We start from the raw sequence: 13596 nt of genomic DNA on the forward strand, positions 1-13596 counted from the left end.
TTTGCTTGCCACTGCCATTTTTAACAAGACCTCTCCTATTTAACCTCTGATAACCCTGTAAATAAAACTGTCTGCAGTGAAACAAGGAATAAACTCTATGAAAAGAAGTTGCTACTTATTCCTCTGGTTGGCTAAAAGACCAAGCTGCCCCAGTGCACTCAAACACAGGGATTTATCCCTATGATTTGCATCATCCTGCAGGTATGGTAAGCAAGCAAACCATTAGGGCTGCCACTGAAGTCTTCACTTGAAATCACAAAGAAAAGAGAAAATGTGAACTGAGTGAGACAATTCAGAGACAAATTTGGCCCTGCTTTAAGCTACTGATGTTCATTAAATACATGCATTCTGGGCATATTAATAATAATGGACTTTCCAAAAAATCTAGACCCTTCAAGCAAGCAGGAGGCTACAAGCATTTCAAGTGAACATCATCACATAAAAATAAAACACAGCAGTCTAAAAAAAAGCCAAGCTCCACTAGTATTTCATGACAGAAACTGCTCAGCTGGCTATACCAATTAATGGTCTGCAAGTCCAGCCCCCACGTGAGGTGACCTGAGGAAGTGTCTTTTCAGTGCTTCATCTTTTGTGGATCCTGACTTATAGCAGTGAAGTGGAAACAAATCTTTTCTGGTACTAAATGTATGTTGCTTCATTCAGCACAGCATGGAATTGATAGTTATATCAGTACCAGTTAGGTAGTCTGGGAGCCTGAAATACTGCTCAATTTCAAATAGCTATAGTAAGGTTGGTGCTTATGCTTCCCTCAGCTATTGTCAGTGCAAAAGACAAACTCTTCAGAAGGGTAATTCAGAGCAACAAAGTCAGATGAATATTCTGACATGTCTTCTCTACACAGATGTAAAGGGAGCCTACTGAAATAATCTGCATAAGCAGCATCTTCAGTGATCTAATGGTAATGAGAAGGAACATTTCTCCTCTACCTTTTGCCTAGTTAACTCTGCCAGTCAAAGCAATTACAGTGTTCGAATGAAAAACAGGCTGCGGCCTCCAAGCTGGGCTCAAGATCCAAACCGCTTCAAAGCAATGGCAGGACTGGCTTGCTGGATTGAACAGTCTCTTTCTCCACTAACAGTTATTTGATGGTGGTGAATATTTTGCAGAACAAAAGAAAGAATCAGGTCTGTCTTACACTTTATTACAGTGAAGAGGCCCTTTTTGTCAAAGGGATTGCTCAATGGCATTCTCTCCCACTTTTCAGAAACAGGATGCTTATTGGGTCCTTAAAGATCTAGTCTCTGTTCCTGTCTGAATATTGCAGAGACAGCTGTCGAATGTCATTCTTTCAGGCACCATCTAACATGACCAGAGTCAATAACTGTCTTTTCCCGGATTAGGCTCCTTAAAAATGGCAGTATTTTGAAAAGAAAAAAAGTCAATCCCCACTTTTCATCTTAAATTCTACTGTCCGCTCTTGGTTAATAAACTTTCTTAGCTTTAATGAGTAAGCATTTTTTCAAAAGTGACTAGTGATGTCAAGTACATAGCTTGAAACACACTGATTTTGAGAGGCAGACACGTGATGTTCTTAAAAACCAGCTCCTCCTAACGTATCCCAGGCTAGGCACCTCATGCCTCATAAACAGCATGCATTTCCCACCTTCGTACATACCTGTCCGATTACAGCTGCTTAACCTAAGGGACATCAGACTAAGCCTTTGCCAAATACAAAGCTGGAATCCATCCCTTTAATGTGCTTCAGGACATTTTACTTTGAAAAATGTTAAAATTTTTCCAGTCAATAGACAATGTTATCTCAAACACCATCCAAGAACATGCTAATTTGTATTAAACAAATGAGGCTAATTATTTGCTTTCCACAAAACTGGCTACATTAAAAGCTCTAAATTATTTGCTTTCCTGATGAACAAGGTGTTGTCTTGGTCACATACCAGATTCCATCACAGATCTGATCACACCTTACAAGGTCAATCTAGGTGTTGTATCAAACAGCAAAGATAAGATGAGGCTGGGAAACACAGGCCCCTTGAGGAGAGCTCCACAAGCCCTCTAAATGCTCTATAGTGCCATATGTCAGACACGGGGAGCTGGAGAATCAAAAATGGGGTGACTGTTTCATCTGCTACATGGAATCATAAAGTGGGATGGCGGTCAATTCAGTGTAGACATAAGAGAAACTCATGTCTGGGGAAGAATATGATACCATAGCCTAAAAAGCTACATGAAGGCTCCAGCTTCAAGGGTGTCATCTGAAAAAGAGCTCCATAATCTGACCAATCTATTCATGAAAAGCAGAACCTTTCTTTAGCCTACTAGAGAAAGCACAGTACACAAATCTGCTTAACAGTCAAGCAGCTTGATTGTGTTTTACAGTACCTCTTTGATATGGGAGAAAGAATTCTTGGTGTCAATTAAAAGTATGCAGTCAAGTATTCTGAAATGTTATGTTAAAAAGATTGTCATAATTTACATAACACATAGTGAGTGTTCATCATACGAGCCCACAACACAGGATCCCTACTGCCTTATTACAGGTATTTCCCTTAGGTACACATGCAAAGTGCATCTTTAAAAGACAAAAATAACATTTCTTTTTATGAGAGTCTTCCCTGAATGACAAAAGCTGCAGAAGGCTGTTCTCCAGGTTTTGCTGCGTAGTCAGCTCTGAAATGCTCTGCTAAACAGTTGTTTACAGGAAAGGTCAAGAGGGCCTAATTAACTTGTCTTTGTACACAGACACCCTTCCTCATTGAAGTGATTCAACTAGTTTCCATAACAGCTACCTGCAAAATGGTAATACAGACCATCCCCTAACACTGTATTCACTGGAATCACATTATGGGCTTCTGCTGCAACATGTCAGTTATTCTCCGTAACCGGTGACTGCATGTTATGGCAAACACATACGAGTGCTGCACAGCACCAGGGAGTGCAGAGCAGGTGACTGGGTAGGGCAAGGTGATTTGTGTAGCTCTTAGATACACATGCTGCTGATGTGCATAGATAGACAGAGCAGCTATATGCAGGTCACAGTCAGTCCTTCTTGCCAGGACCGAAGAGATTTTGATGAGCACATGAGGAGCCTTCAGCTTCTACCTAGACAATCACCAGAAGCAGCCGGGAAAGAGATCAATAGGTCGTCTCATCTGGAGGATGGAGCCTCTAACAAATGCATCCTAGCACTGAGCTGAAGTGGATGCTAACATTAGACCCAGACCCACAATAGTCTGGCTCAGAGCTAAGAACATTTCATATGGATTTAAGGCATTACACCTAATTTAAGAATGAGACTACATCACAAGTAGCAACACTTGCAGAAATTCCCAAGCCAGCATGAAGCTAACCATGGTACTGAGAATGCAGCCATCTCACCATGGTCTTGCAGCCACGCTTTTGACCTCTCCTAAAAAGCAGAGATCACAGGTGGTATTTTGTTAACTTACCTCTTTCTCTTCTGGGATCAAAGGTGACATAGGGCTAACTCAGCTATCCAGTTTTAGGACTCGCACTGGTATCTTTGCATTAGCATTAGTACATCTCTCTTTCTTTCTGCTTTCAAGCTGATGTGTCTGCATGTTCCTAGCACAGAGATGTTGCTTCAAAGATCCAGTCTGGTATCTCTTCATGAAGCCAATGCACCTTGTTCTGAGCAATTTTTTTTTATTTATAATAAGATACTACATTGTGCCTGGTAGATATACTCTACTACAATAGTGCATCCTCTTAAATGCAATATCTTTCTGTTTGCCTCACTATGCAAGTTAGGAAAAGAAGGATCATACAAGCTGAACCAAACCACAGTTCAGTATTTCTGTTACTTAGTGAAAGAACTGGCTAACATAAGTCTGAGGGCTTTGATCTATTGCCCACCAAAGCCAATGATACTGTTGTAAAGTCTCTTGATAACAACTGGATTAAGAGAGAGAAGATAAAGATATATTTCAGAATATCTTTGGATAAGGATAAAGCAAAATGACACAAACAAATCCCAAAGTCCTAGCAGTCATGAAGTCACTCCAAAAACTGTCTGGTGAGCTTCAGTACATAAAATTACTAGACAAAAACCATGACAATTTACAATAACTCATTTTTTTCTTGTTGTTGTTGTATTTTTAACCCATTGCACTGATTGTAACATGCTGTCAACAGCCTCATCAATTATCCATTGCTAAAAAGTGGGCTCTAACATTCTGCAAGTGTTATTAATTGGTCTTAGTAGCATATAATGAGTTTAAAAGCTCCTACCTGTGTGCCCCCGGGGATGGTGGCTAGAGGCGGACAACAATTTACAGCAGACCATTAACACATAGACCAGAAAGAGCCAGTCAGATAGAAGCATTGATTTGGCACAGAATCTCATCCTGGAGGCAGAAAAGGAAGCAGTTGAGTGAAAGAACAATGTGAGTAGGGAATAACATAAAAATGATGCAGAGAAGGAGAAGCTGAAAAGATGCTGAAGGATAACTAATATGGCTTATTACAAGGCAACACTGACAAAATCGCATTCATGGTTTAGTTGGGCTCAATTCTTTGGCAAGCATGTTTTATAATTAGAAGCAATGCAATGGCTATCACACATCGTATTACCCGCAAGCACATATTTATAGTAACATATTATGAGTGCAATACACTTCTATGAATTGGAGATAAGGGATGGGGGTTTTTTTGGATTAAGATCCCTCCACACTCAAATTTAAATATACATATTTATAAGTTGTGCTACTATTTTTAAACTGCACCTGCCTCAAAATCACAGAAGCATCACAAAAAAATGTCCTTTTTACTTAATACTTCTCAAGACATACTTGCTAAAGCTACCAACTCCCATGTAGCCATGCACATGAATTGGCTGGCTCACCCAAGCACACAGCATCGGCTACCCTTCCTGGAGATCAATAGGTTTGCTGAGGGTTAAACACTCATGAAACCAGTACCTCAGTCAAATACGTGAGGACTCGCTGCTTTGCCAGGGTGTTAGAAACTGCATTTCAGAAAACATTTGTTCTAAAGGAGGCGGATGTTGTTAGTCTTATCCATGTTAGTGTTAGAACTAAGACCACAAATCCTCAGTAATTTTGCTGCAAATATCTACAATTAAATCCCTCAATAGCTTATGTTATGCCATTCATCATATAGAAAGGTAATCTAATCATTTTCTTAAACTCAGTTATGATGATTTATTACTCATGCTATACATAAATGGACATTATGCAGTTGAACCCTTAGATACAATGTTCCACACTTTCAGCAAATGCTGTAAGCAGGAATACATCAAATTAATTAAAGGCAATTTATAGATTTGCATAAATTGAACTAAATACTGCTTTCATAGCAGTGACGTTAGTCTGCAGTTAATCAGCACGCTGGGATTTGGGCAAGCCTGTCATAAGCATGTTTATTTGCTCCAAAAAGTCCTTTGGGAACTTCTTTCCCCTGCAGATTCCAGTTCTGATTCTTTCAAGTATTTTCTAAATAATTTGTTTATCTGTATATCTTTAAAATACCTGAGACTATGCAGCTAATCCAATATTCCAGTGCTGAATAGACTGATGGTTTAAAAAAAAAAAAAAAACATGCCTTAGACAGCTCTACTGCCAAAGCCAGGTGAAGCACTTGGATCCTGTTTTAAATTTGATAACCATCTACAAATGAAACCAAAACAGATGCCATGTTTTCTCATTTAAAAGTGCTTGCATAATTTTCCCTTTCACACATCACAAAACAATTTTCTTCTCTCATTGTGTATGAATGGGAATGTTGATAAAGCCCAAACAAATCACAAATGCACTTATTAATGTCAAAAGTTGCAACCAAAAGCCTGTTGTATGTATTTTAGCAACAAACACTATTTTACACTTGAGAAGAAAATACATTGGTGAAAAACTCAGCACCTTCAGCTGTCCTGTAGACTTTACTCCAGCCTACAAACTTTTTTAAAAAGCTACACAAATATGACTCACCATGTCTACAGATTTAAGAAAAATTACATGTAAAGAAGCCATAGTTTAAGGAATGATTTAGCAAAAAGGTAGCTCTCCTTGCTTTACGAAGGTGCTCTGTTTCGAGCCCAGTATGTTGCCATCCCAAACGCAAATGAACCAGTACAGGAAGAAATACAGAGGCTTTTTTGCAGCAACATATAGGAGTCTTCTGCAAGCATGAATCAATCCCAGAATATAAAGATGTCACTAGTCCTTGCCTACCCCACAAGTATCCTCTTATGGAGCACTCCGAGGCTAATTCAGAGCAGCTACACTTCAGCTAATAAGCATGGACCTAATTCACCTCTTGCACCCAGCTGAACCACATAATGCTACTGCAGCTAATGGAATTGAGTCACTGTGAAACCAGCATAAATGTTATTGTTGTTGATCCAATATTAGTCTAAGGAAACTGCTCAATAAGCTCTGAAATCAACCTACCACTTCAGATTTCAGTCACCCAAATCTTCTGCAGGTAACTGAACCTCATTTTCTTGAGGACAGAGCTGAATTTAACCTTAGTTTTCTTGCTCTCTCCATGAGAAACACATGACTTACACCTCAAGCACAAGTTACCAATAAATAGGAAGTCATCATCTGCTCATCTTGCGATACCATCCCTCTGTTGCTCTAAATGCAAACACAGGAATCTGATCCAAGTATCAGTGGAGGTCCCAGCTCTGGTGTCACTCTGTAGTATCATAATGAAGACAGGGACCTTCCTTCAGGTTTCCTGAGGTGTGACTGAAAGCAGGATTTAACCCTTGGAATTAAATACCACAGATCAGACGTTTTAAGCATGCCCCTTCTGGTATGAGTTGATGGAAGGGACAGGTATTTAGTCCCAAATCATGCACTGCATGCTGAACAGCTGCTATTTCAGCATGTAAGTGAACCCAGCTGTTCCCACCATTCCCAGTGCAGGAGCTGGGCTCAGTGGAAATAGTTGTGTGCTGACCTAATTTCAAAAGCTTTCCCAGATTATGACTTTGACTCTTTTGAAGCCGTTGCCCTGATGTTAGACAAGGAATGTGAAACCAGGTTTCATCAGGTTAACAGGATAACCGTACCCCTTTGTAAGTATATTCAAGTCCAAGAATAAGTGTATCACTACAAAGCATGAACTTAGTTATAACCAAACTGAAAGGCCATTAAAAGCATCCAGTACCATTAAAATGATACAACATTTGCACACTTTAGTCTGCTTTGCAGGTAGACAGGACACAAGTCTTCAGCCCACTAATATAAAGAAATACAGGAGGATCTTTAAAAAGGCAGACAAAAAATGAAATTTGGCAGACAGATGCAGCAAGGGATACTGAGCCCTTCAGCATCAGTGGGCTGCCGCTTTCAGAAATGTCAAGCCTTCATTCTCTGTTGGATTCAAGTGGATATTGTTGCTAACCAGAACAGCAAATCTTCAGTGTCATTTGAAAGATAAAAAGTGCTCTTACCTTGGGGACTTTGCAAGACTTTTGTTCCAGTCAAACACAATTATTTCAGTGTGTTTTTCATAGTTATTCCAGATTCCCATTTGCAGCAGCAAATAAGCCTTTCTGCATTTCAGAATTTTTCCTTCACTTTGGGGACCTAGAAAGCAAGCCATATTACACTGCAATTAACGTCTGGAATGGTGTTGTGAAATAGATCTTCGTTACCAAAATCATTGTTTCACAGTGCCATCTACAGTGCAATCCAAGGCAAAAGGCAGCAGTCACATTGCTCTTGTCACTCGTTTCCAACAACACAGAGCAACTGTGATAAGGCAGCTCTGAAATATCATTACATTAACTAACGGCAGAGTTCGCTATACTAGAAATTACAAACATAATGTGCACAGCTCACTGTATCCTTATAATCACGTGTCCTCTTGCCACCCAACCACTGTGAAAACTGTAAGGTCTAAGACACCACCATAGTGCAAACAGATTTCCACATGATTATGTGAAAACTCCAATAGTTTCAACCAGAGATTATTAAAGACAGGGGAAAAATCCTTCATTGTCTTCATAAAGATTTGGCCAAGGCCCTTGGAGTCTGGCTTCCTCAGGAGCAGAGGGTCTGTAAGGTCACATCGATAGGATCCTGTCTGTGTGATCAATGCATTATAGCAGCTTCTTGACACTTTTGTCTATACTTGCTTCCAGCATCACATCTCACACCCAGCCCAACTATACCCAAAACCTACACTTTGAATCACCATATGGAGACACTTTTGCAGCAGTACTGACACACGTTCCACAGAATAATGAGCTCAAACACTCCATTTCATAGACATCAGAGTCTCTTTGCTTTTATTGTTTATATTTGTTCTCTCACTTATATCCCTGGGCTCAACTTGACCTTCTGCTATTGAAAACACGACACAGTGCGATTTGTGAGAGTAATAATAATGTGGTCTTCACTTACGGAGTGATCACAATAACCTTTTCTCATCTTCTCCCACCACTCTTTTCATTCCACTCTTCCTTTGATCAATTAGAGATTTGCTTTTAAGAAACACAAAATTACACTATCACATTGGAGGGCAAAGCATCTCTGGGGTCACAAAAGCACGTAGGCAGACACCTCTCAGACGCTTAGGACAGGAAAGCCCCTGGCTCAATACACTCAGCTCCTTTCTGTTCAGAACTCCAGGAGAAAATAGAGTAATTGCTGGAATTAAAGAGGTACCAGGCCAGCAATCTATAATTAATCACATTTTACTCTGTCTTTGCTTTCCAATGTGGAGAGTTTCAGAGTGAGCCAAAATCACAATGCAACAGTTCTAATCAAAACAAAATGTGGGCAAAGAGATGTCTTAAGACAAAGCACTACCATCCTGTATTAATCCTTTCTTCCACAAATACACATAAATCAAAAAAATATCAGTGCGCCTCAAAAGGCCTATTGAGAAAAAGCAAACAAACAGGCTCTTCAATATAGTGTTGAATGACTGAAATGGTTGTGTGGTACATTTTTACCCATTTCATAATAGGACAGATAGATAAATGTATTCTTACAGTGCTCTTGTAGAAATCAATATTGCAATACACTAACTCAGGTTTTAGTGCTTATCTGTTCCATAATTTTTATTAGAGAGGAAAAAAAAACCTGTGTAGGTGCATCTACAGGTAAATACTAACTTTAGTGTAACCTGTTTTGTAAACACATGTTAAACATTGGTAAAAGATAAGGCAGTATTGATTATTCCCACTCATTCTAATTAAATGGATACAGCAAAAGTGGCAGATGATACAGCCACCAGCATATCTTGGGGCTTTCTGATGCTTTCCAGGCAGCAATATTTCTTAAGAAAATAGGGTTGTTTGAGGGGAGTGTAAGGCAAACTCCTACAGTGCAATCTTAAGTCTGACATTCAGCTGTTTTACGTCAATGAAGGAGGCAGATCAGAACAGAAGCAAGAAGCTCACCTGGTTAATAACAGTAAAAGAAATTCCAGACTTCTTATGGCGAAACCATGTTTTGTATGTATTTTGTGATCAGTGGTTTTATTCCTGGTCCCTGCCTCATCCCCGGGTGTGGTGTTACTTTGGAAAGCAGAGCTACTTATTTGCAGGCTGCGGAAACAAACAAATCACTCCTGACCTTCTGCGCCAGGAGCTCTGCTGGGGCAGGGTGGCCTGCAAGGGCAGCTGCTCCCACGAGCAGGCACCAGCCCTCCCACTGGCCACCTGCGAGCAAACTGAGCGCCGCTTCAAACAAAATAAAAATCAGCATCACCTCCCAAGAGGCGCCAACATGTCTGACAACAACTGTAATTTTGTGGATGAAGTCCTTGACTTCAATGCAGCAGGGTTAATTTACACAAGAGGGATTTGAACAGAAGTTACCCCAGGAAAGCAATCTTATGAAGAAAGGGGTCGTTTTTATACAACAAGCTCTAGCCAGGAGGCAACTGAGGCCCCATCTCTATCTCTAGCAAAGCTATAGAAAAGAAAAGAAGGAAGGAGGAAGGGGGAGAGGGGAAGGGCTCTGCTCTCAGTATTTGTGCATGGACTGGCCATGAACAACTCCTGCTTTGCAGGTTAGTCACCCCGGAGGCAACACAACTCTCCTGTGTCAGCATTTAGGGCATCCACGTGCCCGAACTAAGACCATGGGTTCTGGTATTTAAAGGGAATTGCAATGGCCAGACCTGCTGCGCCTCAGTCCCAGCACAGTCTGTCTCTGTGCCTCTGCACTCCAGTATAATGGGTATAAATAGCATTTCCCTATGCCAGCAAAGCATTTCAAGAACAGAAACAATAAAGGTTCTAAAGTTATTTGAAAATTGTATGGGCACTGTATAATTCCTTTGACAGATGGAATAAGATAGCATTTTAAATTAGGTACTTTTCCTACCAATATTTACATGTTGTAAAATACTTCTTACGGCTACTTTCTGTAAAGAATAAATTACTAAACCATTTTATGCCATCTTTTATAATAAGCTATTAAATAATTTACAAAACCTCCATCCATTAAATATTTAAAAGGCCTTAATTTCTCCATTCTCAAGAATTCCTCACTTAAAATAAAGATAGGGCATCCCTTAAAAGACTCCTCTTCTGTAAAGCAATTGGTAAGAAGGAAACAAGTACGGGTGCCACACTCTTCACAGGGCGATTTGCCAGCCAGAGAGTTTAACCCCACCATCAGCCCTGTTAAACTCCTGTGTCCTACTGAATAAAGAACTGAGAGGAAACAGACCAACATCTGCAATTTCTTAGAAGAGGAAAAAAAAAAGATCTAGTCTGGTCATCACCCGTATTTGAAAACTGCTGCTATTCGAGTTTGAGGGGAAATAGAGACAAAAACCAAGAAAAGAGCTAGAGCGAACACCTGCTTGGCCAGTTCCACCTGTTACACAGCAGCTAACTAACACAGACCGCCCATTTCAGGGCTAAGCAACTATAAACAGGACAAATATTCCGCAATATCCCTCCAAAGACCCCTTTACCCCACAGAAGCAGCTTGCCCCAGGCCCCACCGCCCGGAGGGCAGGCGCTGCCCCTCAGGGGAGGGCCGACACCTCAAAGGTGACACTCCTCGGCCCTGCCCGGCACCCCACGGCAGTTTTAGGGCCGCGAGCGGGGACATCGTTTTTGTCCGTGCGGAGTAACTTTATTTTTGTCGGTCCTAAAGCGCGGTGGAGGGGAGACGGGGCGGCGGGGCGGCCCTCGCCTCCCTGCGGGCGGCGGGCGGCCGCCGGCCCTGCGGCGTGGCGATGCTGCCCCCTGGCGGCCGCTCGGCGGCTCCGCCGGCTCCCGCCAACTCCCGCCCCGCCGGCTGCGAGCTCTCCCCGGCCCAGGCCGCATGCATAATTTAGCGGCGGGGTATTAAACGCTTCCAACTTTTGTCATTACTCGGAAATCTCATTCAGTCTCATCCGTACAACGTGCACCAACGGCTCCGCCGAACCCCGCTCGTTGCTCCCCGCCGGAGCCACCCTGGGGCCCTCCGAGAGATCCCCTCAGCGGCCCTCGCCTGCCGCAAAGCCTCCGATTTGCGAGCGCTCCGTTGTGCGAGAATGAACTGGCCGTGCAAATTAAGTTTCGTCATTAATCATACTAACACGTTGCTGTCAGAGGATTCCTCCGCTCACCCTCCCCTCTGGAGCGCGGGCACCCGCAGGAGGAGGCCCCGGGCTGGCGGGCTCCCCGCGCCCTCTCACAGGCCGTGTGCCCCTGGGAGCCCACAGAAATGGGCCGGCCAGAGGGAAATAACGCAGTTTAGATTCTGAGTTTAGTCCCTCGACCCTCGCCCAGAAAGCTCTGCAGCAGGCCAGGTAACTTTAGCCCGATCGGAAGACTTCGGGTGGCAGTAAATTCACCACAGCTAAGTAATTCCAACAGTTAATTAACCTCACTTTGAACGCTGCACCTGATTTCTGATCTGAATTTGTCCAGCTTCGGCTTCTAGGCATCTGATCTCATTAGGTCTCTCGCTGGCAGATGAAAGTGCCCTCCGCTCTCCGGTATCGCTGCCCACACTGGCCGCCCGCAGCCCGCCGTCACGTCCCCGACTTTCACGTACGTGAGATGGAGGAAGCCTCTCCTTGGAAGGCGTTGCTCTATTAAATCCGTCACGCAGCTCTTCTCTGCATCGCTGCCAATTTTTTAACATCAGGTATTTTTAAGTGAACCTTGGAAGATGCAGTAACCAGAGATGATCTTTATCAATACCACAAACAGAGGTAACAAACCTTCCAGCTTGTACTTCGTGTTCCCTTCTGATACATCCTGCTTGTCTACCGAGCTGGTGCATCCCATGGGGACAAGTAAGGTGCTTAAAGGTCTCAGTTCTGCCCATCATTACTCACACCAAGTAACACTGACAACAGGTAGGAAGGCACTGTGCAAACTGAGGAAGGACACAAAGTTAAGCACGTAGTAACATAACACTATTCTCACAGTGCAAGAAAGAAAAACTTTCATTGAGCCCAGTTCCTCTACCCTTTACTCCCAGAGTCAACATCAGCTTTTCTGCTGCATTTACTCTCCCACAGGTGTCACTGAGAGGGGCCCGATCACATCAAGCTCCATAGCATAAAGCAAACTGAAGTGAGCAGGCTCTTCAGACAGCAAGAAAGTTAGCTAAATGAGGTAGCACCAAACTGCAAGGGTGCTTCCTCACTTTTAAGCCAGGCATGTAGCCTAAAAACCACAGGGGGGCTGCAGCAGTTTCCAGCACCTCTCAGACCCCAGCAGACTCCCAACACGCATCACCTGCAATTTTTTAAGTGCTTTTTGATGACATCACTTTCCATTCATGACATCAGTCTCTGCTGGCAGTCGCTCAGTCTGTAACCACTAGTCAGCCCTTTCCACACGAATATTTAAAAATCTCACTTAACAGCAACTAGGGGAGGTGGTGAGGAAACAAACACAATGCCAATGAGAGCTAAAGGAAATAAAACCCACAGCCTCCTAAGAAGGGAGTACTGAACTACTATTATATCCACATGGCATGAGGCATTGACCACACCAGCAGCCGGACCATCCACACACAGACAGACATCCTATGTGCCATGTGTTTGGGGGGAAATGTGTCTGTCTTCACCAGCACTTGGCATTTTTTAGGGTATATCTGTCTTCACTGTCTCCTTTAGAGATGACAACAAACCTTCCATCCGTTGTGGGCATGTTAAGAGGATGTTCTGGGAGGACTGCAAAAATATGCCTAAGCCACCCTAATTCTCTGCCCCAGTCACCGTAGCCTTCTTCAGTTAATTGTGCCAGAGCGAAAATAGTGAGTTGGGTGGATGTTCTGTTGGAAAGCCTTTTTCAGTTGGACTCATTTTAAGTGAGAATTTGTGGCCTCCAGGTTTAATCCAGTGGAGCTCAGATCACAAAGAAGCAGTAACAGCAGTGCACAGAATCAGAAAACAAATTCAAGCAAGGAACTGAAGGTGAGAACTAAAGGACTGCCAGAAGAGCTCAAGTTCACACAGTGTAAGGAGTAGTTTGAAATCGAGGCTGTTGCCTCCTCTACTGAGGCAGAACAAGTCAGGTGTCTACTCAGAAACTAATGCAATGCAAACTACAGGGGCTAGTTCAGGTCCCCTCCAGGCAAGGGAACAGTAGCTTCTTCATGTGCACTAACTCCAGTGTATATTCCAGGGACCTCTGGTTACCAGAATTCACAG

General features: G+C 42.7%; 1 protein-coding gene across 7 annotated transcripts in view; it reads right to left on the reverse strand.

Annotated features, from left to right (window-relative positions):
* The window catches only part of TAFA4 (TAFA chemokine like family member 4), an 88856-nt gene that overhangs the window by 51450 nt on the left and 23810 nt on the right, over positions 1–13596 (reverse strand). For 6 of the 7 annotated variants that reach the window (XM_029996264.2, XM_029996263.2, XM_029996261.2 and 3 more), the window contains 2 exons: positions 7421–7556; positions 4231–4346 (listed from right to left, as the gene is read on the reverse strand). In XM_029996264.2, coding sequence (XP_029852124.1) covers positions 4231–4346; positions 7421–7500 — 196 coding nt within the window. In that variant the 5' untranslated portion in view covers positions 7501–7556. Of the gene's footprint in view, positions 1–4230; positions 4347–7420; positions 7559–13596 lie in introns of all 7 variants that reach the window. The other variant, XM_029996262.2, reaches the window with a different exon arrangement.

The sequence above is a fragment of the Aquila chrysaetos genome, chromosome 20 (assembly GCF_900496995.4).
Source record: "Aquila chrysaetos chrysaetos chromosome 20, bAquChr1.4, whole genome shotgun sequence".
Classification (NCBI taxonomy): Eukaryota; Metazoa; Chordata; class Aves; order Accipitriformes; family Accipitridae; genus Aquila; species Aquila chrysaetos.